Raw genomic sequence first — 26,762 nt, forward strand, 5'->3', positions numbered from 1 at the left:
CCCTCACTTGTTTGGGATTTTCTTAACTAAACTTCTTGACTTTTTTTAGTCCAAGTAACAAGTTTTAAAATAAATTAAAGCTTGCATCGTAATTGCGACAAGCTACTACCAAAAGAAGAAACTTCAATAAAGAGAGCAAGTCGTTAAAGCCCACTGGAATGTAAATTAGCAACCCAGAAGTCCAAGCTCCCTATGATATTAAAAGTGGTAACGAAAGAATAGTTAAGGCAAACTTAATTTGTTTAATGCTGTAAGCACCTAAGAACTTCATTGAATGGATATCATGTCTTATAAATTAGATTAAATTGCTCAGATATAGTTGGGGTCAAAATTTTTGAAATTAATGAATAAAAAGCAAAAGGGTAAAAATTTAACGTTACTTCAAATACACAAAAAACTCTCCCGTCAAATCAGGAAAAGTCAGATTGCATGATATCAGTTAAATATTCTTATTTATCTAGAGTTACAATATCTTAGATTCTACAAAAATGACAAAATAAAGAATGTTTAATAAATATTTTACTGAATTTAGAAACAACAATTATTTAATCGCATCATTTTTTTCACGCTGTCCAACATTTTTAGAATTTATCACTTTATTGTCGTCGACATTGGTAGAGTCTGTTGATTTGTTCAATATCTTTATGGTGAAGGCCTGATTTCTGGAACGGGTCAATCAATTCTGCACCATTCTTAGATTCCATGGTTTTTAAATCTCCAGGTTGCTTAGAGTAAGCGTAGTTTCCATACATCATAATGGAGTTATGGTTAAATGAAGAAAGAGAAGCTTCTAATTCAGAGGGAATCTTTGAAAAACTGTCTTCTTGTCCTGAGAAAAATTAAATTTATTAAATATTTTAATCATAAAAAATACTCTGAAATAAAATGGAGACAAATATCTTTCAATATTAAATCTTTGGTTTTGTTCAATCACTTAGAAAAAAAAAAACATAGAAGATTTAAATTTATTTTTAAATTCATGATTTTAAGAGCATAAAATAAATAAATTGGTTTCGGCGATTTCTGTTTTTAGCTTCTTTCTCTACTTTACATGCTTAAGTAGGATTTCCAAGACAAATTCTATTTAATTATTTGTTTCAAAAAGCAAAATAATAGTAATAAAATAATTTAAAGGTAAGCACTGTCGCAACGAACAGTCGTTGGTTAAGCGGATCATTGGAGGTTAAGGCTCCACAATTTCGAAAATTCCTTTATTTCCCAGACAAGTTGGTAGTAGAGATGAGTTCGAGCTCGTTTTTGTAGGATCGAGCCTGTCCCAGCTCAAAGAATTTTTATCCGAGCCCGAGATGCATAGGATTACTTAGAGCCCGAGTCTCCGCCCGAGATATACGTTTAATAAAAGAAACATTTAGCAGGCTCGCTATTAGGCCTATTTAAGGAAATTACTTAATAAACTTTTTTAATCACAATTAAAATTAATGCATTTTATATTTTTTATTCATAATAATTGTTCTAAAAGTTTGTTTAAAGGTAGTAAAAAGGTTTATGAAAATGTCATTATGGGCCCGAGCCCGGCAGAACTTGAACCAGAGTAAACGAGCCCGTCTCATCTGGTCCGCATCGATCCGAAACCGAGAAAGATACAAGCTGTTTCTTAGGAAAGAACCCCTCACAATGTCAAGACAGTTTGTTCTGATGCATGAATGGTCAATGCTTAAGCCAATGAATTTGTCAATGATATCATTGGTTTAGATTCATGTGAGCATTTGAATATTTGATCTACTTTTTGCAATTTTGTCATATCTTCACAATTTAACTTGAATGGGAATCCAAGCAAACTTTTAAGACAGAGGGTGCGTTTCTTGTTTTTCAGTTACACCATCTGTGGCCAAGAATGCGACTTTAGCCACTCACACGTTTAACGGGAAGGACCCATTCATACTCCATTTTTTCATCAACAGATCGCAATTTTAACCTGAATCAGAGAAGATCACTCTCCAGTTCAGTACCCTCAAGTTATTTACTTGTTATAGGAACTTGGGGGATTTTGCGACTCTGACAGATTTAACGTGCACCGGCACCATTTGGTACACGGTGATTCCTCGGCCAGCGGGATTCGAACTCACGTTCTCACGAATGCGGGCCCAACGTCCTATCAACCTGGCTGTTCCGGCCTGAAAACTTTTACAGTTGCAAAATTTGCTAATTAAATAATTAACTAATAAAAGAGGTTTATGGAATTTAAATATTTTTTAAACATGAAAAAATAATTTACATCATGATAAATGACATAATTATCAATTTCAAAATACGAAGAAAAAAAACTAAATCCATTGATTAGTATCATCATAATAAAACTTATTTTTTAAATAACTAACCATAATAATATTCACAAAATTATACTGATTACATTAATTTTTATGAAATGTTAAATGAAAATTACTTCTGTAAAATACCATATCTCCCGAATCTTATTTATCCAACAATTTAGTGAATAACAACACCAATTTAGTGAAACAAAATGTGTGATCCTCTAATGAATCAAAAACTTTCCACAATTACAAAATAAAGTAAAAAACTTATAAAAAAAAAGCTAACGCAATTTAACAACATTTGATACATTTTTTAAGCATAAAAAAATTAACATCATGATAAATGACATAATTATCTATTTCAATATATGAAAAATTTGATTAAAACAATTTATCTATATCATCATAACAAAAATGATTTTTTTAAACTAATCATAACAATATTAGTGAAAATATTTGCATTGCACTAATTTTTTTGAAGTATTGAATAAATATTATTTCTTTAAGTTACCTTAGAGAAAAAAAATTTTATTGTTTGGATTTATCAATGATTGACACAATTGATTTCTAAATTAAAATGACATTTTCTTACCCCCCTTAAAAATTGACCTGTAAGTAAATACATATTTTTTTCTCTCTTTCATTAAATTATAATTTTATTATTACAAACCAAAGTTGTTCCGGTCGAGAAGTTTCTTCTAAAGTGGTAGCGAATTCGAGAAAAATAAAGAGGTTATCAGTTATTTGTATCTGACAATAACTTTTCTATTTAAGGAAAATACACGTAAGAGCACACACACAAAAAAAAACAACAAATGAAAAACGATTTTTTACGTTCCAACTAGCAACTAGCAGCTTTTTAGTAGCCTGAGAAACCTTAGCCAAACCTTATTAATTTTTCCTGGTCGTAATCACCGTGCAATAAATGCATCACACCCTATTTTTGTATTATAATTTCATTGTACGTTCAAGAGGAAACTAAATATAAACATTTTTAGTTGCCAAAGAAACCTGAGCTAGAATTTATTAATTGTTCCAGGTCGTAGCATAATCACGTAAATACCGTACCATAAATGCATCATACCCTATTTTTACATTATAATTTATGAGATTAATGAATCATTTAAATAATGCTCGAATTTAAGAAGTACCGCGTGTAATTTTCAGGAATTTTCATAACACTAGTCAATATAAGCTAATGCAGACACGCAGGCTAGGCCGCGCATGGTAATTTATTCGTCGACTATCTTGAAAAAGATAAAACTATCAATAGCGAATATTATATGGCATTGTTGGATCGACAGAGCTAGGAAATCAAGAAAAAACACCCTCACAAGTGAAGAAAAAAAAGTCCTGTTTCACCAAGACAATGCACCTTATTAGAATTCGGGGAAACAATGATTAAATTGAATGAATTACGCTTTGAATTACTTCCCCACGATACTCTCCAGATCTGATCCTAGCGACTACGGGATCTCCTAAAAAGATGCTCCAGGGAACGAAATATATATATATGAAAAGGTGGCAGTTATGGTGAGTGTTGTTGGGCCACGCAGATAGCAGTTGTAAGGCGAAAATATTTTATTAGCTTCACATAGTATATTCAAAACATTTTCTATCAAAAGCGGAGCTCAAATTCCCTCTCCGAAACTGTGTGCTTAAGTTTTTATCCTATCGGAAAAGTAACAAATGAATTTCCAGTTTTAGCATAATTAGTTTTAGCATAATTAAATTTAGGAAAAGTAACAAATGAATTTCCCTCTATTTTGTTATATTTTAGGGAAAAAGGGAAATCTTAGTAATTACAATTGGTTTGTTAAATAGGTCGTGTGATTCCCACAAAGGGTAAAGGGGAAAAATGTCTTAACTTTAAATTATGCATACTTGAGCCAAAAATAGATTTAAGAACTTTGTGGCTTTTAAAAAGTATGAGAAAGTGTTTCGAATGGAATAATTAATTAGGATAACATAAAAAGATTAATAGAAGCTTTCTATGCTATGTGTATATATATATATATATATATATATGTAAAATGATGCAGTCGGACCGAGCAGGGAAACAGACACAGGATTTTAATTAAATCAGAGTAACTTTTATTTAATCATTCTTAGTTGAGTGGGAGCGAAAAAGTGATGTTTACTCCATCAGCAAACAGTCTTTCTGGTAGGGAAAATCTTGCAAAAAATCCTAAAATGTCTCTATTTAGGGAAAAGAGGGAAATCTCAGAACTTACAATTGGTTAATGAACTTGCTCGAGTGATTCCCACGGCTTAAAAGGGAAAAAAGATCTTTATTTAAATTTATGCATACTTTGGCTAAAAATAGATTTAGAAACAGGATGTGGCTTTTAAAAGTGTGAGAAAGTATTTCAAATAGAATAATTAATTAGTAATAAAGTAGGAGTTGTTTTATAGCAAAGAAACTAACATAAAAAGATTAATAAAAGGCTTTTTATGTTACATCCCCCCTCGCCGAAAAATTTTGACTAATATCTAAAATTTTTTTAAATTATCCCTTTGCAAAACTTTCCCTATGATGACACAATTAAAATAAAAAAAATCAAATTGCACTTTTAACAAGATTTCAAAGTAATATGAAATATAAAAAATACATATAAGTACACAATATAAAAAAAATTTCATGAAAGTCTCGAGAAAAAAAAATTGATGTAGCGCTACCATCAAAATGAAGTGTTAGATCTTCATTTTCAATAGTTTTTTGTGATTTAAGTTTTTTCAGTCCTTTTTGAAATCACAGTAAATAAAGTTATTACTCATACTCACACAATTAAAATAAACTTTCACTATAAGAAAATTTATAAAAACTTTCTTTAAAATGTAAATATTCAAAAACATGAAAATACAAGTGATATGAGATATACAAATACAAATTGACACTTTTTCCAAAAAAATTTTTCTTCAGGATTTGTACATCTTGAAAATAAAATGTATAACAAAAATTTTTGACACAATGGTCTTTAATCTGAAATTTAGGATTTCAGTGTTGTTAGGGGAAAATTTTTGCTGGATTAGGGGCTGTATTCCCCAAAAGGAGGAAAACAGTCCCTAGTCTCAACAATGATGTGCTGGAAGATCCTAGTTTCAAAAGATGCTTAAGTTTAAATTTTTTTTTTTTTTTTTTTTTTTGGTTTTCACCACAGAGAGAAACTACCATCGCCCCATATCCTTTTAGATTGGGTAAACATTGAACTTGAAGAAGAAAATTTGAAAGGTCGGATCTTCCAGAAAAAAGGGGACCACATGTTCTTTTGAACCATGTGTAATGTTGTCACATTCGGTGTTTTTAATTTTATTTTAACATTGAAAAATCATTAAATTTAATATAAAATATAGTCAATTCCATTTAAATAATTACATGTTTTTTATTCGTGACATAATTTAAGTTTGTCAGGTGGGTGGTACCTTCGCAATTTTGATATATGAACTATTTCTGTATTTTCTTTATTATGAATATTCTTTTTATTTATTTTATAATTAACATCAGAAATTTTTTCAAGAATTATATATGGACCGGAAAAAGTTGGGGTAAGTTTCCTAGTATTGGGGTATTTAAAATCTTCATACATTACAGTATCATTTGGGGAAAATTCAATATGAGTGAATCTTGCATCATAATAAATTTTATTTTTTTCATGATATTGTTTAGTTCTTTCAACTGCAATTTTCCTTGCTTCTTCTATTGGTGGAAAAATTTCTTCAGATAAAGGATGATTAAATGGGAGAGTGCCAAACATTAAATAAGCTGGTGGGAATTTAGTTACTGAATGTGGAGTTAAATTATATTCTTCGGTTACTTCTTTTAATAATTTAGGCCAAGGAATTTTTTTAGAAGAATCATTAATTTTACATTTTAATCGTGTTACAATGGTTTGTCCTAAACGTTCAACTTTTCCATTAGTTTCAGGTCTATGGGCTGTAGTTAACAATTGTTTGATTTTGCTATGTTTAAGAAATTTTTTAAAGTGGGAAGAAGTAAACGCGGCGTTTCTATCACTCAAAATACTTTTAGGGGTTTGAATTTGAAAAATTTGGTGCAAAAAATTAACATAAGTTTCTGTAGTTATTGATTTCGAAGCAAAAGACCACATATATCGAGTGTGATGATCAATTACTAAAGTTAAATATTTTTTGGTAGAATTGTAATAATTAAAACCACCTACACTATCGATTGCAATTATTTCAAAAGGTTTGTCAACTGGGGGCATTTCCTGAAGTAACCCAAATCTTTTCTGTCTAGGTTTTTTATTAATTTGACAAGTATGACAATGTTTGTTAAAATTTGAAATGTCCAAAGTAATATTTTCCCAATAGTAAACAGGAGTAAGTAAATTAATAGTTTTTTGAATTCCGGGATGACCAAATTTTTTATGAGTAGTTTCAAGTAATTTATGCCTTAAAGAAAATGGAACAACAATTTTGGTAAAACCCTTTTTACGTATACACAAAACATTATCTATTTTAATAAAATTTCCAGTTAAATTATCATTTTGTTGGGCTTCGCGAATTTCGTCTAATTGCAAAAGATGTGAAAAATGGCTTACATTATTTAAATCAACATTTGTTTTCAAAATACTATTGTTTTCAATATTGTCAGGAATATCTCGGGATAACATGTCAGCTTCAAAGTTTAAGGTGCCTTTTGTGTATTTTATATCATAATCATACATACTTAATAGTAAAGACCATCGGAACAATCTACCTTTTAGATTTTTAAAATTTTTTAACCAAACTAAAGCCGCATGATCTGTATGTATGGTAAATTTATTTCCAAATAAATAATGATAAAATTTGTTTAATGCATCAACAATAGCAAGACATTCCAGTTCTGTGATAGCATAATTTTTCTCATAGTCTCTAAGAGAACGAGAATGGAATGCTATTGGATGTAAGACACCTGAAACATCTGGCTGTTTCAAAATTGCTCCAACACCACTTTGACTTGCATCAACAAAAATATGACATGGTAACTTAGGGTTAAATATTTTCAAAATTGGTTTACAAACTAAAGCATTTTTTAAAAATTCGAATGCTTCTTGACATTTGGGAGTCCAACACCATATTGTATTTTTCTTTAAGAGATTATTTAAAGGTGCTCTAAGTTTAGCATAATTATTTATAAATTTATTATACACATTTATTGAACCTAAAAATCGTTGAAGAGATTTAACATTAGTTGGAGGTTTCAAGTTTTTAATTACTTCAATGTTGTTGTTATCAGGAGTTACTACACCATTAGATATTTCATATCCCAAAAATTGAATTTTAGTTTGCAAAAAAGAACATTTAGAAGCTTTTAATTTTAAGTTTTCAAATCTACATATTTCAAAAATTTCCTTTAGCTGATTTAAATGTTCTTCAAAATTATTAGAATAAATTATGATATCATCAAAATAATTAGCTGCAAATGAAACTTTATGTTTAGTGAGTATTCTACGTATTGTTCTTTGAAAAATACTAGGGGCGTTCTTCCACCCAAATGGCAATCTTAACCATTCATATAACCCACTATTGGTGACAAAAGCAAGTTTTTCAGTGTCTTCAGGGTTGATTGGAATTTGCCAATAACCACTTACCATATCAAGCCTACTAAAATAAACACTGTTCCCTAATTTATCTATAAGAGTTTCTATAAGAGGTAATGGTTCTGCATCCGATTTAGTAATTTGATTTAATTTTCTGAAGTCTATACACAATCTACTTTTTTTATTTTCATCTTTTTTATAAACTAAAGTTACTGGAGCCGAATAGGGAGAAGAGCTTTCTTTAATTATATTATGCTTTAACAATTCTTCAATTTGTTTATCTATTTCCTCTTGTTGTTTTGGGGAAGTTTTGTATGCTCGTAAGGATACTGGTAAGTCTGATGCTAATCTTACCCTTTGAGGTTCAATTCTTATTGTCCCTACATCATATTTATCTTTAGCAAAAATATCTGAAAAATCTTCTAAAATTTCCTGAAGTTGGAAATTTTTTTCATCATCTTGAATTTGCATAATCCCGTCAACATGATTTTGACAATGTTGCGCACCATTATCACATTTAGTCTCAAGAACATTTGAAAACTCAAGATTATTTTCAGTTTTGCTATTTAAATCTTTATTTTTAAGTCTACTTTTTGTTTTATTTTTCTTAGAATTCTCTTTGTTTACATTTTTATTTCTGTTTATTTTCACGTCCAAAATTTTATTTTCCATAACAACTTCTTCCTTTTGTTTATTATTATTTGATTTAACATTTTTTCTCTTATTTCTACTTTTCTTATTTTTATTCTTAGCTTTATTTCCTCTATTGGTATTTTTGTTGCAATCATTAACCTGGATTTCAGGAGAAATGTGTAAAGACAAGTTGCTTTTATAATCCGAAAAAGTGATCAGTTTTCTCTGATTTTGCATGACAACTTGTTTATCACAATCTATCACAAATTTAAACCCATTACATTCCTTTAAACCCAATATGGCATAAGGTAGATCAGTATTTAAAATATAAAATTCCACTGACCTAGCTATTTTTCCAATTTTTAAATTTAAAGTACAAGTTTGGTCAAGTTGCAAAATACCTTTTGTTTGTTTTACATTAACAAAGTTCTTTCTTTCTTTTTGGACATTAAGTTTTTCAAATAGTTTAGTTGGGATGATATTTAAGGTACTACCTGTATCAATGTTTAACAGGATAGTTTTATTTGTCAAAATCGGGTATTTGTCACTTTCATATTTTTCATTTTGTATGTATCCGGATACAATTAATTGTCAATTTTTTGGTTGGTCACTTTCTTGTTTATGCTGAGTTTGATTCTCAGTCATAAAAGAATTAGGTTTGTTTACACAATTTTGGCCCCAATGATAAGCATTGGTTATACCGAGCTTATCACAGTATTTACATGGCTTAGGAGGCAACTCCTGGGAAGCCTGGGCGAAATGACTAGTTTGTTGTTTATTTCTTTGAAACTTTTCATTTTGAATTCTAGGTCTAAATTGGGATTGTTGGTTATAACTTTGATTAGGCCGGGGGAAATTTTGATTTTGTCGAGGATTATAATTTGGATTACTTGAGTTGTTAAAGAATGGCCGCCTTGGTACCCAGCCTTGATATTGTGGTCTATATACATTAAATTTAGATTCTGGTAATTTTTTAGTTTCAGTTTGGGGTAAGACCGTAGGTACATCGTGAATTATTTTCGAAACAATAGTGAGCCATTCAATTGGGGTTTTAGGTTCTGTTAAAACCAAAAGTGTTCTGATTTGGTGGGGCAAACCAATAGATAGACCCTCAATTATATGTTCATTACTTAAATTTATTTTTCGACCCAACTCTACCTTTTCGGTAAAATATGAATTTAGGTCTTTAGCTTGGCCCGAAAATTTTAAATTTTGAAAATCGTTAAAGCCAAATGGAGGTGAAAAATAATGCTCTCTAAAAATTTCAACTATTTCTTGGTATGAATTACAATTAAGACAGTTATTAATATACAATTTTAAAGCTGAACCTTTAATGAATTTTTGAAAATTTCTAACTTTCCATTCGTCATTACATTTAGCATCTAGAGTTTGTTTTTCGAAGTGTTTGAGCCAGGATGTGAATTGAACACCAATGTCAGGCTCAAAAACTAGTATGTCTGGTTTATCCTGTACACTTTGATCCATACTTAATTTTTGTAAATTATCACTCAATTCTTCTTCAGAATTATCTGTATTGCTTTTGGCATTTTCATCCATTTTAAATTTGTAATTTTTGCCACTCCGTAAGGGCATTCAAATAACCAAAATAAATTTTAACAATTAAATATAGCATTTAGAAGTAAATTAAATCTCATAGTTGCTTATTTATCGTTACCTTACGATAAACACTAAAGCAAAATTTTAAAAAAAAATATTCAATTGATCATATATTACAACACATAATATAATCAAAACGAAACTAAATATCCTTTAACATTTTTATGCTAATAATATTAAATCAATTTAATAATATAATATTCCTTGAAGAATAAGTAAATTTCAATAATTATAAGTTTTTGAAAATGCATAAATAAACAATCAAAATAAGAACAATGAATAAAAATTAATAATCATGAAAAGTTCATAATCATAAAAATTAATAATCATCACAATGAAATATCAAGAATGAGAAGAAAAAAAATTTCCGAATATAACCAAAATCTATTATTATTTTCGCTGTTCAAACACCACATATTTTGATAATCAAAAAATATTTGTAAATTATTATCAAAACGATCGAAGTAAACGGATCGGAGGCACTGATCGAAGTAAATTTTCATTATATGAATACCATTGAAGAATTTTCCATCGAGGATTATCACTAAACACTGGGAATCACTGCGCGAATCACTGTATTATCACTAAACTGCACACGCGAACAGAATCGTAGCCATTAAGATGAACTTCTGGAAATGTAGAATCGCTGTCACTTTGAAATAAGCAGGAACTCACAAATATGGAACAGATGGTCTTTAGAGGCATGGAATTCTCGAAAAGGGTAAACGAAACATTTTTTTTTTCTTTCTTAATGTTTTCTCCATAGTCGCACCATTCCAAGAGTAAACACGAGAAGAGTTAGTTGAAAAGGGGAATAACCAATCTTCTTCGTTAAGATGAGTCACTGACTAACGCCGAAATTGATAAATTTGCAGACTATGCTTTCAAGGTTCATCCAAATCCACTTAATTTCGCAGCATTGGCAATGAACTGCTAAGCATTCTCTGTGAAGTCTTCGATCCGTTCGTTAATAGGCTCAAATCTTCTAACATAGTAGAAGTGTGTTCTTTTAGTTATTTTTTTTTTTTTTTTTATGTTTTGAAGAAGCATTTAATATTATCCTGCGCCCGCTTCATCAGTTCTTAAAATCCTGCCGGCTTGTAAAATGATGCAGTCGGACCGAGCAGGGAAACAGACACAGGATTTTAATTAAATCAGAGTAACTTTTATTTAATCATTCTTAGTTGAGTGGGAGCGAAAAAGTGATGTTTACTCCATCAGCAAACAGTCTTTCTGGTAGGGAAAATCTTGCAAAAAATCCTAAAATGTCTCTATTTAGGGAAAAGAGGGAAATCTCAGAACTTACAATTGGTTAATGAACTTGCTCGAGTGATTCCCACGGCTTAAAAGGGAAAAAAGATCTTTATTTAAATTTATGCATACTTTGGCTAAAAATAGATTTAGAAACAGGATGTGGCTTTTAAAAGTGTGAGAAAGTATTTCAAATAGAATAATTAATTAGTAATAAAGTAGGAGTTGTTTTATAGCAAAGAAACTAACATAAAAAGATTAATAAAAGGCTTTTTATGTTACATATATATATATATATATATATATATATATATATATATATATATATATATATATATATATATATATATATATATATATATACACACAAAATTCAAATCTGATTTTTCAGCTGACTATATTTCAAAAAATAAATACTTTTTTAAAAGAAAAGAAATAACTATAAGTTTTGGAAACTATATTATGACTCAAATTTTTATAAGTTCAAATTATTACCTTCTTCGATATTTTCGTTGTAGATGGTTAAGTAAGAGTCTCTGTCTGATCTCTGGTGTTCGTGGAGCATTCCAATTGTGTGACCAAGTTCATGTACAATAGTTCCAATGTACATGCATCCATCATCCAAGATAAGTTCTTGTTCACCAGAATTACGACCCACAACAGATTTACAGCTGCAATTTGTAAGAAACACATATTCAAAACAAACGTCTAACAGCGTAAAGGAAGTAAGAAATAATAATTTTTGCTCTATTGATCGGATTTTAATCTACCAAAATTCATCTTAATTTTGAGAGAGGCATATTCTAATACGCTGCACAGCTTCAGGCAGATGGGTAGCAGGTGGTCTAGGAAATAAAGGCGGCATGTGCCCAATACTGATCACCTTGCCAATATCATGTCATTGGTCACGAAATTGTGGAGTGTTAACCACCATGAACACCCACAACGGGCAGTTGTAAAATTGCTTTATTTTTACATTAAATTTTTTAATATATTTCATTATTTTGCATACGTTAATGAATATATTATTAATATGTTACGATATTAATACGCTACTATACGTTAATGAATTCTCTGAATGCAAAAATCACAAATACGGCTTCTAAATTTTACGTCTTTCATAGAAAAATATTTTCAATAACAGTTAAAATTCAAGCAATTATATATAATATATATATAACAGGGCAGTCTGCAAGGAAGAATAGTTCTGAGCATGGAGGAAATAATGCAAGCATGTCATTTAATTCATTATGAGCGTCATCTCTTAATAGATATATATATATAAGCAACAGTATTTCAGTTACTGCCCCAGAGGCATTCGCTAATTCACGAATCGTAACTGACCAAATATTGTTGCTTGGTTAAGCAGTTAATTTAGAGTGAAGAGGAAAACGGGGATACAATAGCAGAAGCAATGGACTCAGCACGAAGCGCGCGATTTGCTCCACACAGATGAATCTAAACTCATTAAAGGCCAAATGTTCTCACGAATTTTCATCAAAAAGTAATTCACTTATTTCATTTTTGAAATTTATCTTGGAGAATCAAGACATACGCTTTCTAGCGATCCATTTATTATACTTAGACACAATTTTTGTTCTATTTTCTGTTGCGTAAGAATTTTGGAAGCGTCCATGATTTCAATTTTGCAATCGGCTTCTCTCTACAATTTGTAGTTTTTATGTAATTTAATAATATATTTCTAAGCATATTTTTTAAAAAAATTCACAGGACTGAATGCTATGTTCTCCCACTTCTCTGATGCGTAGGAAGTGGTTGTTGAAAAAAGGCAATAATGCGTTGCAGTTTATGAGGCGAAATTTTAAGATCAAATGTTTTTGGTATTAAGTGTTAGTTTCAAAGGAACAGACAATTGTATGTGTATATATATAAACCTAACAAGTGTATTATATTATTACATATTGTAAAATATTCATAATAATTGCTGATATATTTTATTTATAACAGTCGTTGAACAGCCGACCCAATTTTGAATTTACAACTATCAATGTTCAACTCCGTAGCCTTGTTATTTTGAACCAGAAAACAAGGAAATTCCTGGATCAAGTATTGAGAGAAATTTGCCTTCGTGGATGATTTTCTGATGTTACTACCTCGCATTTACGTTACATGGAGGGAAAAACCTTCCACGAGTAAACTTGTCGGCAAGGGGACTCTTACCCATGATCATAGTCTAGTCTGGGAGGTGGTTTGGGGTGCCTGAGGCCGGAACGGCCCTTTACCCCTTCATCTTGTGATAAATTCGATGAGGTAGTTCCTTAAGGTGGTAGGTAGTATGATGTGCCTAAGTAGAAATAAGATGTTGGCTTGACTGAGTTGTCGGCGTCATGGAGTAGTGAGGATCACTAGGTCTTGTTTTCGGGAAGTAGAGATCGGAGTAATTGCACTAACTCCTCGTTTTGTAGTAGTTCTTGCAGCTCCCGGAAGATCTGCAGGAATCTGTTTGCAGTTTCGGTGGCACTCTTGGGCTGTCTCTGCTTCTGCGGTGGTTTTCTCTTTGGTCTGGCACCACAGCCTGAAAAACAGGCCGGGTGTTCTCCATTGCAGTTGATGCAGGTAGCAGGAAGGCTTCTGGGCTTGGTGCATTGAAATGAAAAGTGAGCTCCCGCACACTTCATGCATGCAGGATCATTTGGACAGTTCTTTTGGGTATGGCCAAATTTTTGGCACCGATAACATTGCACTTCAAAGCGACCTCCTCGAAATCGCTCAATCTGCACGGTAGTAGAAAGAATCTGCTTGATATTGATGCAATCTCTATTCTCAGGGCTATCTGGAAGTAGACCCATGATCCGTCAACCACTGAAGATATTTTATGTCAGCACCGTGGTCGGAGAAAATCGGGTGCAGAATTCGTATCTACCAAACATCGCTGAGATTCAAACCCGTTTCGAGCTTTCTACTTCCTGAGTCGCTGCGATTCTTCCTTTTTCATTTTATTTTATTTTAAAACCGTCGTTGAACAGCCGACCCTATTTTGAGTTTGCAACTATTAATGTTCAACTCCACAGATGTGTTATTTTGAACCCAATCCAGAAGACAAAGAAACTCCTGGATCAAGTATCTTATATTTTATTTTATAACCGTCGTTGAAAAGCCGACCCAATTTCATGGGTTTACGACTACTTATGTTCAACTCCGGAGCCTTGTAATTTTGAACCCAATCCAGAAGACAAGGGAACTCCTGAATCCAGTATTGAGAGAAATTCGCCTTTGTGGAGAACTTTTTGATGGAGCTAACCCGCATCTGCGTTGCATGGAGCGAAAGACCACGATAATCTTCTACGGTTAGCCTGACGGAAAGGGAACTCTAACCCAGGATCCTTCTACCACTGAGGATATTTCACATCAGCACTGCACTGTGGTCGGTGCAAGACGGATGCGGAATTCGTATCGACTGGTATCTGAACCCGGTTCACCTCATTGGAAGGCGAACGCTCTATCCCCCGAGCCATCGCAGCGACACATGGAGAGGGAAACCACGAAAATCTTCCGCTGTTCGCCTGACAGCAAGGGGACTCTAACTCATTATACATCCACTACTGAGGATATTTTTGTGTCAGCAGTGTAATCGGTACGAACCGAGGCGGTATTTGCATCGACCAACCATCGTTGGAATTCGAACCCGTCTTACCTCATTGGGAGGCGAACGCTTTATTCCCTAAGCCACCACGGCTCAGAACCAAACGTTTATTTATAAGTAATAAATTTTTTTTATAAAAGCTTTATTATGAGTTCGAGCCTAGCCGTAAACTTTTTTCAGTAAATGAGGTCGGGCCCGAGCTCGTACTGAGCCCACCTCATCTCTAGTAGACAGCCAGAACTGATAAAAGATGGTTCGATCAAGTTACTCAGCACAATTATTGCACTAAAATGTAGACATTAATCAGACACGAAGCACACTTATTGTTGGTTTATACTCATGGCATAATAATATTGATATAATCGCTTTCGAGACAACTTGTATAACATAATCACTGAGTTCCATTTACCTGTTGCCCCTTCGAATTCTGACGTAGTCACTTTCGGATGTTCTTGGTACAAACCTAACACAGGTATGTTGATGGAATTGGTTCATAGCTCTCTCAATAAGTCCACGTTGTTCATCTAAAAGGAATTCATTTTAATTCGTATGTTATAGTAAAATAACAAAAAGAAAAACTTATAAATAATGATAATGTTAAATTTTAAAACTTAGAAATTATGATACATTTAGAAGCTTAGAAATGAGGATAATGATAAATTTAAAAACTTAGAAATTATGATAATAATAAATTTAAGAAATGGGAATAATGATAAATTTAGAAACTTAGAAATAATAATAAATTTAAAAACTTAGCAATAATGATAACATAAAAAATAACGCTTATCCTTTTAAGACCGGATGTAATTAGAAAGTACTTATTTTTCTCCCATGAAAAAGCTCGAAACGTAAAAAAAGTGGTGAGAGTTATTTTGTTACTAGGATAAATCTAAGAAATAAGAGATAACCTATGCCCACTAGAATACATTAATAATTTTAAAATTTGTGTTTGCGTTTGTAATGAATATTTTAAAAATTAACCACTTTTCTCACATTGGCACAATTGTGCCGGTTCGGTCGTAAGGCGTTAAGAAGTTTTGTTAGTTTTAACTGCCCTTTATTTTAAAATCGCAATATTTTCTAACGTCGGTTTTTTTTAATGTAGCAATGTTGTGAAAAGTGCTATTTTTAAAAAAAAGAGTGGTAAATAAATGTCGTTGAAAATAAGAGAAAATTTCCTTTTGTTAACTACCAATCAAGTATGAATGTAATCAAAATTCTGCGATTATATATATAAAATTCGAGGTTTTATATCAGAAATAAATTTCGAAGAAAAGGCGTGGTTTGTTTCCTCAATTTAAAAACTAATGATGAAATAATTTAAATACTAGTGTTTTTGACCCATGAAATGACTCGGTCTAAAATTATTTCACTGCACATATTCTAAACTTAAAGTGGTTGTTAAAAATAGAAATATCTAAATTTTGCTATGATGTATTTAAAGAAATATTTTTTTACGGCGGTAGCAAATTAAATTTTAAAAAGCAAATATCGACTTTATTGTCTCTTACTTTAATAAAAATTAGCATTATAACTTTAGAACTAGACATATATTTAAAACTTATAACTTACAAAGAGATTCGTCAATTTCATATGGTACTAAAGCTGCTCCGGGATATCCTGGCCAACGGTACCTAGTATCTCCCATACCCTGTGAAATAAAGACTCCAAATTAATAAATTTCAAAAATTATCAATGAAGATTTAATTTAGCCGTGTAATTTAAACACCCGAAAAAATGAAAAAATTACTACAGTACAGAACCCGTTATCCGGAAATCAGAAAACCGGAAAACCAAAAAACCGGAACAAAATTCGATAAATTTTCCCAACATTTTTTAAAAAAAATGTTTTTTTCCTCATAAGATTTTAGGAGTTTTCTTTCTTTTTTGAAAGATTTTTACCTTACCATCATTTTGGAAATAATCATTAGTGTATCGTTTTTTCTTCTTTTTAAGATTATTTCCAAATATATATATTTTTTTTAATTGGGTTTAACAAAAAAAAAAAAAATAAATAAAACGGCTTTTTGTAGCGATTCAGAAAACCGGAAAAATCAGTTATCCGGAATAGCGATGGTCCCGATCGTTCCGGATAATCGGTTCCCTACTGTATAATGACACACGTAGAAATTAATTTTTTTAATTTATCTCCCCTAAATATTTCGATTAATTTCAGTTTTCTCCGATTACCATTGGCAAGTTTGGTTATTATCTTAGTAAGTGCGATTGGCAAATCTAATTATTCAGAGAACGTATCTTTCCCTCCTAATTAAGCTGAGTTTTGTTCATTATAGTTATCATAAGCTGGAATTTAAAAATTTTAAGATATATTGAAGTCGCAACTATCTTTACCTTAAAAACGAGAACAATGCAAATTAAGCAACATTTTATAATCGAAGTCACGATTTTATTAAGTTAGAATTAAAGTGATATTTCCAGTTAATTAAAAAAAATCGGTATTTAATATTATAAAAAGGTATCAGAAAATAAAGTATTTAGAACCAAAAATATTTTTTGTTTAGTTTCTAAATCTGGCATTTCCATAGTTTCAGTAACTTTGTATATATTTATATATATGTTTCCGTTAATGGCCGAAATTAAGAGAATGTCAAGTTCCAATGGCGAATGTCAACAATCATATAGTAGCTTTGGTGATTGTCCGAAATATTTGTGACATCCGATTTGATATTAATTTATTCGTTGATATTATTATATTTATTCGATATTTTAATATCTTCTGAGCATAGATTAGGAGAAACATCAGTGTTCGGAGTACCGGTTAAATGCATACTGGTTAAATGAATGGGCAATGGCTCTTGACCTTAAAAAAACATTGATGTAGGGCATACCGGGCAAATGTTTATTGGGCAAAGGCACTTAACTTGACCAGACCGGAAAGCCTATATGAACCGAAACGGAAACGAGCAAAAACTGGTGCGAAAGGCATTTCATTTTAGCATTTTTTTTTTCGAGAAGCATTATATTTCTGTAACTACCAAGATTTTTTTTTTACAATTATAGCATGCATATAAAACTGCTTCTCTCCCGTGTAACAGTAGATATTGTTGAATAGTTTATTCATATTTATTTTTGCTTTTTTCTTATTCCCATCTTATTTCAATGAGCAAAAAAATGCGACATACATTTTTTTTTAATAAATTATTTAAAAAAAATAAAAACACATCATTTTTTTTATTAGAAATGCAAGGAAAACAAGAATGTAAAATATACAGGAATGCCACAGTCGACTAAAAATGTAAAAAGTAGTGATTAATAAAAAAGCAAAAATCTTTTTAGAAAGATTAGAATTAGCGAATTTTTGTAGCATATATCTCTCAGTTGACTACTGCAAATTATTCATACTTTCGGTTTAAATATCAATAATTTGCAATGTATGTCATGGTTGTAGTTACGCGGTCAATTAAAGAGCTAAATTACATAAACAAAAAATGAATTGATTTTTTACCACTTCTTAAATTTTTAGACGCGTGTGGCAACCTTGAATAGGCAAGATTCCCAGTTGAGCATCTTCTAAGAGTAAACAAAACAGTTGGTAATCGGTCGAAAATAAAATTAACAAGGTCAATTTTATAAATAAAAACATTTTTTATGAGTTCTGGTTTCACTGTACTAGAAATGTCGATACGATCACAACAGCAAAATAATATTTAAAAATATTTAACTTACGCCATTGCTGAACCCCTTTGGAAGTATCATATCATTTTCTGAATACAGAGCCCTGTAGGCCTCTCCTGTTAAACAATAAATAAAATAAAATGAATATAAAAAAATAAATATGAATATAAATAAAATAAATGTAAATAAAATAAACGTAAATAAATTAGAATCTAGCATATTTGTGACCAATAAAGCTGATAATAAAAATACATGACCACAATTGAAAATAACAACATTTTTAAAAACATTTATTTTTATTTAAAAACAACTTATACTCATTTTTCAGATAAAAATGCTAAAAAAAGGCACAAAAAAGCACACATAAATTTTGAAAATAAATCTTAATGAAATTGTTGTCACTGAAATTTTCCTAAAAGCACCTTTATGAGTTAATGACAAAATACAGTTAAGCCCGGATTTTCTGAATCTTTTTCATTCGAGTATTTTTGCTAACCGTGTCCTGTGAGATCTGTCAGCCGAAGTTGTTCTTTTTTTGTTTTCTCTTTTGCACGAACATTTATTTTCTTTTTCATTTATATGTTGTCACAATTCAATTTCACAATGATCTATTTTTTCTATTTTCATTCATTTTACCAGAGTGTCTCAGGCGAAAAATCTCTTTTAGTGGATTTGTTAATTACCGTTTCCTCTTAAAAACTTATTTCGATTCCTGAATATCAGATTCAAGGGAAAATCTGTATATTAAACAGTAGTTCAATCAAATATCTTTGAAAGATCAACGAAAACTTAAAATGAATGTCACGAAAAATTTTGTTACACGTCGACATTCAGTCTATGCTACTGAGATCTGAACGAAGTCATTATTTCAAGGAATTCTGAGCGTCCTGTGGTTCATCAAAATATTTATAGTAGTATACAGTGAAACCTCTCGTTAGCGACCACTCTCTGTACCACAGTAAAATGGTTGTTAACCCTTTCGCGCCGACTGTCACAAATACGTGACAGCAAAAAACCGTATCAATCAGGTTAAGAAGATAAAACTGGTAATCAAAGTATTTCTTTAGCAGTTTATTTGTGGGCGGAGTTATAATTTTTTGATTTATTTAATTCACCATTACTTTGTTCAAAATAAAACTATTTAGTTATACTTTGAATTATCATTGATTGTATATATGATAAAACTAACAATAATTAAAATAAAAGCAAAGTAAGTCTGTAAAATTAGTAACGACTAAATTTAAGTTACCGTTTTTTATTTAATTGCAACTTGATTCTGATTTTGTACGAATGCTTTTCTGAATCACCCGTCCCCAAGGGGTTAATGGTGGTTAGGTTGTTCTTAGGGGTTACCTCTATTGACTTCGAAGGTATATAATTTTTCGTAATTGATTTTAATTTAATTTTAGTCAATGTCATTTTTTTAGTGCGGATATACCACTTGTCTTGGCTTCATGTAAGCGGATCGATGAATAAAATTAGGGTCAATAAAAATGAACCCTAATTACATGTTAAAACAAATTTATCAAGTATGAATGAATAAATAAATAATAATATTTTTTTTTGTGATGTGGAAAATTCGGCTTTCCAAATTTTCAACGTTAATTTCCTAACGGTGATTATTGAAGTCCCATAAGAGGGATTTCTTCTTTGAGTTAATCGCAAAAGTTTAATTGGTTGCACTGTAACTTTAATTGAGTCAAATCAAGGTGCGAAAGGATAATTGCTAGCAGAGCATAAACTGAGATGTAAAATCTCAGGTTCAGATATTTTAATTCGAAATTGAAAATTAATGAAGTTAAATTTCCATCTTATTTTAAATTTAAAATTGGCACTACTTTTATAAATTTTTAAGCATAGTGAGAACTCTGATAAACAATTTTATCTTATTCTCTGTGGATTGCAGAAAATGTTATATCAATTTCAAATCACCAATGCTTAGTTTTATGTTGAATCAATAATACAATGTGGTTCCTATATACAGGGATGCCACAGTCTACTAAAAAATCAAAATTTTATTAAAATAAATAAAAATTGGCGTTTTGTTATAGAAATTTTTCTTAGTTAACTATATTGAAAGATAGTGCAAAGATTATGAATATTGTTGAGCTCTTGGTGTTTGGCGCGAAGTGCCACTTACTGATTCATCGTAATCTAAAAGACATAAACTGAGAAGACATATATATATATATATATATATATATATATATATATATATATATATATATATATATATATATATATATATATATATATATATATATATATATATATATATATATATATATAGAAAAAAACAAGCCATAAAATGAGATAAGTAGGGTTGGAGAGAACTCTATTGTCAAAAATTAAGATATCAGGCGCAATAAAATAAAGCTGAAATAATTTATTTCTGTTTTAAATAAGAATAATTTGATAAATAAGTTATTATAGTAGTTACGATTAAAAAATTAAAGCGATAATAAATAAATAAAAGTGAAATGACTTTCTACCACTTTTACATTTTTAGAAGCTTGTGGCATCCCAGCACCCGCTAGAATTCTACAAAATGTTAGAGAGAGAACTTTAAAGAAACTTTTTTTTTCGATAGAGAACCTTGAACTAAAACTTGCAGATTTTGACAACTTTTTAAAACACTCAAAACGAAATAACCGTTAAAAAGTCTTGATTCATAAGCATCTGTAAAAAATTAATAACTGCATACCTGCCAACTTGCACGGTCTTTGAAAAAGATTTCACGAAATGAAATCAAACCACAATTAAGTTTAGAAGAATTTTCGAAAACAAAATTATTAAGACATCTGTAAGTACATATAATTAGCAAACAAACAGGTATTATCTGCATACTTTTTTAAAATTATTAATTCGTTGTATCAGTTTAAAAAAAAATTTTTTTGACACTTTAATCTTCAAGATTTAATACACCTAACCACTAAGAAAATAATTTCTCAATGGCCGTGCAAATTTATAGCTATGTAACTGCCATCAATTTTGTTATAAAGAAGCTGAAAAATGAGCTTTACTGTCAAAAAGAAATTACTACCTATTTGCCACCTTTACTTAGAGAAAAGATTATATATTCAGCTACAAACATAAAAATATAAAAAAAATTTACATTAATGATACTACCACTTTTTAATTTTTCTCTTTAAAGTGGCTCCGGAATTATTTAGCGTCGGGTAAAAGTCCTATAAATCGAATTTACTAAACGAAGAATCATACATTAAAACATAAATTTTGCTACCACAAAAAAATATTTATATAGAGTTATGGTTACGTAAACAAGGTCTGCACATAAATTTTTTGTTTTATTTTCCCAACAATTTTATTCCTTTTGTGTGAAATTTTCGTTTGGCACAAAATTTTAAATTTATTCCTCATGAATTCTAAATCATTTATCAATAAATTAAAAAGATCAAGAGCTATGAAGAACAAAATTTACCCATATCCTCTGATGATTGTGGTCCATGATATTTTATCTGCAACGGTATTCTGAGGCTTGGCGGCGCAAGGGCTTCTTCTGAAACCGGACCTCTTTCAAGTAAATAAGCCAGAGACAAGCAGAATTGCCACAGCATGATTGATTACTAAGGAGTCAAACAAGTAAATGCCAGGAAAGAAAATTCGACATTTTGTTTTAAATACAAGTTTATCTTTTATTTTTGCTTAAGGCATTAAAAACTGTGGATATTAATATTAAAAAATGCTTTCTCCTCAGCACTCTTAAAGATCTTATCTCATAGATTATTGTGGAAATCACACAGTTGCTTCATTATCGTTTACTCAATGTCTCAAGTTATGCTTGGTTCAGCGTTACTAGTCTAAAACTATGTAACTAAACCTAATTTCTTTTTTCATGTTTAGTCTACACGCTCTACATTATGTTCTAATAAACTTCGTTTCATTTGGAAATCCTGATCAAGTAGGGAATATATCCAGATTTTATCACTTTTCGGTTTACTTCTGAATTAGGTCTATAATAATTATCAAAGGACGTAAAAACAATACTATTATATAAAAATTAGTTAAGACTAAATAATCACGTTCTAGTAAACTTCGTTTCATTTGAAAATCCTAAGCAAGCAGGGAATATATCCAAATTTTATCACTTTTCGGTTTACTTCTGAATAAGGTCTCTAATGCTTCCAAGTTTGTCAAACGATCGTAGAATTACACTGCAGATGGCTGTTCAAGAAGACGTTAAATGTAAACATTTTTTATAAACCCAAAAAATGCTCGGTAGCCTAGAAAAGCACATAAGATTATACATTATGTATTGAATTACATATTATTTTATTTTAGGACTTTTGAACCTTTATTTATTAAAAACCAGGGCTTATAATAAAGCGAAAAAGAGAAAATATTGGTAGTAACATCACTTTATTTATAGTTTTTTTATATGAGGAGTAAAATAAAGTTACTGTTCTTAATCGGAGCTGCCAACTACTACGCATTTTGGACAATAAAATACAGACAATAAAATGGCAAAAAATCAAAAACTAAAAAGCTTTCAGTATCTTTGATAATTATGCCAACATTTTAAAAGCCTTATCACGAGAGAGGTAGTCTTATTATTTTTCTAACAACTTATTATTTTTCTGACAACTACAACTTATTATTTTTCTGACTTACTTATTATTTTTAAAAAGCAAGACTTATTATTGCAACAAACTTTCATTTGAAAATCAACTTATTATTTTTCTGAATACAACTTATTATTTTTCTGAATTTTTTCCCTTTTTCTTTCATCCTTGCTGCGAGGGCTAAATGTATATTTAAAACAAGACAGAACGGAAAAGAACAAGAGCTGTTAAGATCATTTCATTTCAGTTCACTTTCGGGTAAAGTAAAATATCCGCGACTTAACCCGTTTTGTCCCGAATTTATATATTGAAATGATACAAAAGTGGTTTTGTAGAAAAAGTGGTATAATATATTATCGAAATTAATTGGTTTTTCTACTGTTAGGGCATTCAAAAAGTCTTTGATAGGTCAAAAAGTACTTTCTCCTTATAATTCTAGATCTAATCAGAAATAACTAAATCATTCTGGTATCTGAGAATCTTTTAATTCACACAGATAAATAAAAATGCTGAAAAAAGTTTCACACCACAATGAATGTCTTTGAAAAAAGGTGGGCACTGGAAGAAAAAAAACCCACTTATTTTCCACACCACAAAGTATAAATGATTTAAAAGTTCGTATGCAATGCCACTTTGTTTCACCTTCTTCGTGGTAAAGCTATTAAAATGTTGACAAAATTGCCAAAATTTTTGAAAGCTTTGGTTTTTAAATATTTACCACTCAATGAAATATTTGGTAAAAAGCGTAGTAGTTGGCAGGCTTGCAATTATGATATGCATATTATATACCTGCTAACTTTTACGCATTTGGTGTAAAATTTTATTTCTATACTTAAAGTGGTAGTAAAATGTATGCTTTTACACATATTCCTTGCATTTATAAATTTAATATATTATCTTTTTGACCATTACTATTTTTAAAAAAATTAAGCATATATATTAATATGTAATAATGTGGTTATCCACATGAAAGGTTCTTCAAAATGCAGCAGAAGTTTCTGTCTGAAATTGTAATTCAAATTCAATTTTACTACCACTGGGGAAAGTCATCCTCTAAAGGATTAAAAGCAGAGATGCCAACTTGTGCCGGACAGCAAATATATATTTTAAAGTGGTAGTTTATCAATTGTGATTCTCTATTTAAAAAATTAAATTTAGTAGATTTTCATCCGCCACTATTTCTAAATAATTCGTAAGCTTATGTAATGCTAACCTTTAAAATAGCAAGCTAGAATAGTCAAATGCTTGAAAATTACTCTGTAGTTATTTACCGTTTTCGTAATTATTTTGGCGTGTTCGGAGCTGTTGGCATCTCTGACAAAGAAAATTTGCAAATATTTGCTATATTGGCTTGCTTTTTAGAAGGGTTTAACATATAAGTGATGAATTATATAAGCCTACGAAATATTTAGAAATAGTGGTGGATAAAAATCTACTAAATTAAATTTATTAAACCAAGAATCACAATTGATAAACTACCTCTTTAAAATATATATTTGCTGTCCGGAGCAAGTTGGGATCTCTGTAAAAGTTTGCAGGTACAGAGATGCCAACTTGTTCCGGACAGCAAATAAATATTTTCGAGTTGCTTATTAATGTGTGATTCTTGGTTTAATAAATTCAATTTTCAGTTGGTTTTTATCCACCACTATATCTAAATAAATAATTCGAAAGCTTATATAATTCGCTACTTTGTAATACAAAAGCCATGCTACACCGTTTACAAAGAAAGCTAAATTAGTCAAATAATTACAAATTTTAGTTTGTAGTTGTTTACCGTTTTTTAAATTATTATCGCGCGTCTGAAGCAGTTGGCATCTCTGCAGGTATGTCATTATAATTTTAACGGGGTTGACGCAAAATTCAAAAATCTGTTAAAAGTGATCAAAATTAGCAATTTTTTCTAGTTTAACTTTTTCAGGGTACTATTGTAAGTTATTATTTTCTTTCTTTCTTTCTTTAAAACAAATTGGGTGCCTGGGCCGCGCAGCGGCCTCTAACCCATACATCATGAAATAATTTACAGTGTATTAAAACATTTTGTGTTATGCTACATTATGGTGGCAGTAAGATATTATAAAGAATACTTTTCCATTATATTGGAATAATTTGTAATGTATATCGTGGTGGTAGTTACGATTGAATAATGAAATAAATTAAGAAAAAAAATTAAGTTTCTACCACATCTTATATTTTTACTCGCCCGTGGCTTTCCTGCTATGAAAAGAACGGGACTATTTGTCTTTGTTATCTGTGATTAAGTAAATAGTAAGGAACAGTTTATGATTAAAATCAACTAAGGATTTATTATCTCCCCCCCCCGAAAGCCAGCTACAAATTAATTGGTTTTATAATCAATTTTTCTTTCATCTATCTTACTTTCAGCCTGTTTGCTTTTTACAAGTTATCACTTTTTCATTTACCTACTGTTAGATGCATCGAAAATGTGAAATCAGAATGCAAGTATCGCAATCTCGAAATTAGCCTTTCAATTCTTAATTATTTCATATTTTTTCCACTTTGGTTCTTGTTTTATAACAAGAATAAGCCTTATAATTGAAGTATAAAACTGAATCTTTCTGATTTGTTGATTTTTATTATTATTATCTTTTTTAATTCTGTAGCATATTTCATAATAACCCCTCTAATTATTTGCTTATTTTAATTACTTCATTTTTTATATTTATATTTTTTTCCTTCATATTTTGGTTTATTTTATAAGCCTATTAATTACAATATAAAATAGAATCTTCATTTATTTGTTCATTTTAATTTTATAATGATAGTTATATTTTTCATCTTTTTTTCCACATTTGTTTTTTTTAATTTTTTCCCCCTTTTTGGCCTGTTTTATAATAAGCCTACTAATTACAATATTACTGATTATTATACTATTACTGATTCTTCATTTTTTTACTTATTCTTTTTGCTTCATTTCTTTCATATTTATTTTTTAACTTTTGGTGTTCCAACTTTAGTGTTCCAGCAGCAGATGCGCTGCTAAACAATCATCTGATTTATTGAAACACGGTAGCAAACATGAATATGCAGGGACCGCGCTAAAGACTTCAAATTACTAGCCTGCAAGTAATACAAGTAATAAGTCTTAGCCAAAAGCAAAGCTTAACAAATTTTCATGATTAGTTTTTCTCATAGAAAACTTTAAGACAAAATATAAATTACTATAAATTGAATTATTTTAAAAAAACAACGTGTCTATGAACAATGAATGGGAGAGAGGACAAAAAATGTAAATGTTTTAATGTTTTTGAAGAAAATAAAGAATAATAGGTTTGAGTTTAATTTTTGATAACTTCTTAGACTCCTCTAAGCTTAAACTTGAGTGGGGAGGGCAGTAATATAAAGATAAACCTGAAGCAATATTTGGTGTTTTTATGTATTTCGACCGTATTTTGAATGTATACATTTCATTTTAAATAAAACATTTTATTCTTTAAGTATTTCATTTTTTTTAAAAAAAAAAAGAATTTTTTATGTTTCGTTTATATTTTACTGTTGCAATTTTAATTATTCTGAAAAGGTATGAGTTGAGATAAGAAATATGATACTCTTCAAGTGAGTACAGGTTGCATTAAAGAGCTTAACATTGAGAAAGTAACAA

The 26,762-nt window shown here is 30.2% G+C and overlaps 1 protein-coding gene across 1 annotated transcript; it reads right to left on the reverse strand.

The window, feature by feature from the left end:
• Window positions 1-501: 501 nt before the first annotated feature.
• On the reverse strand, window positions 502-22,159 carry LOC107457270 (astacin-like metalloprotease toxin 5). The gene is made up of 6 exons (XM_071180715.2): window positions 22,000-22,159; window positions 18,609-18,673; window positions 16,494-16,572; window positions 15,331-15,445; window positions 11,813-11,988; window positions 502-829 (listed from the first exon to the last, which is right to left on the reverse strand). Exons 1-6 carry the CDS (start codon window positions 22,133-22,135, stop codon window positions 597-599), a joined length of 804 nt encoding a protein of 267 aa, XP_071036816.2. The 5' UTR covers window positions 22,136-22,159; the 3' UTR covers window positions 502-596.
• Window positions 22,160-26,762: the final 4,603 nt, after the last annotated feature.

This window comes from Parasteatoda tepidariorum, chromosome 8, assembly GCF_982258835.1.
Source record: "Parasteatoda tepidariorum strain Cologne lab strain chromosome 8, Ptep-v5.0, whole genome shotgun sequence".
In the NCBI taxonomy this organism is placed as follows: Eukaryota; Metazoa; Arthropoda; class Arachnida; order Araneae; family Theridiidae; genus Parasteatoda; species Parasteatoda tepidariorum.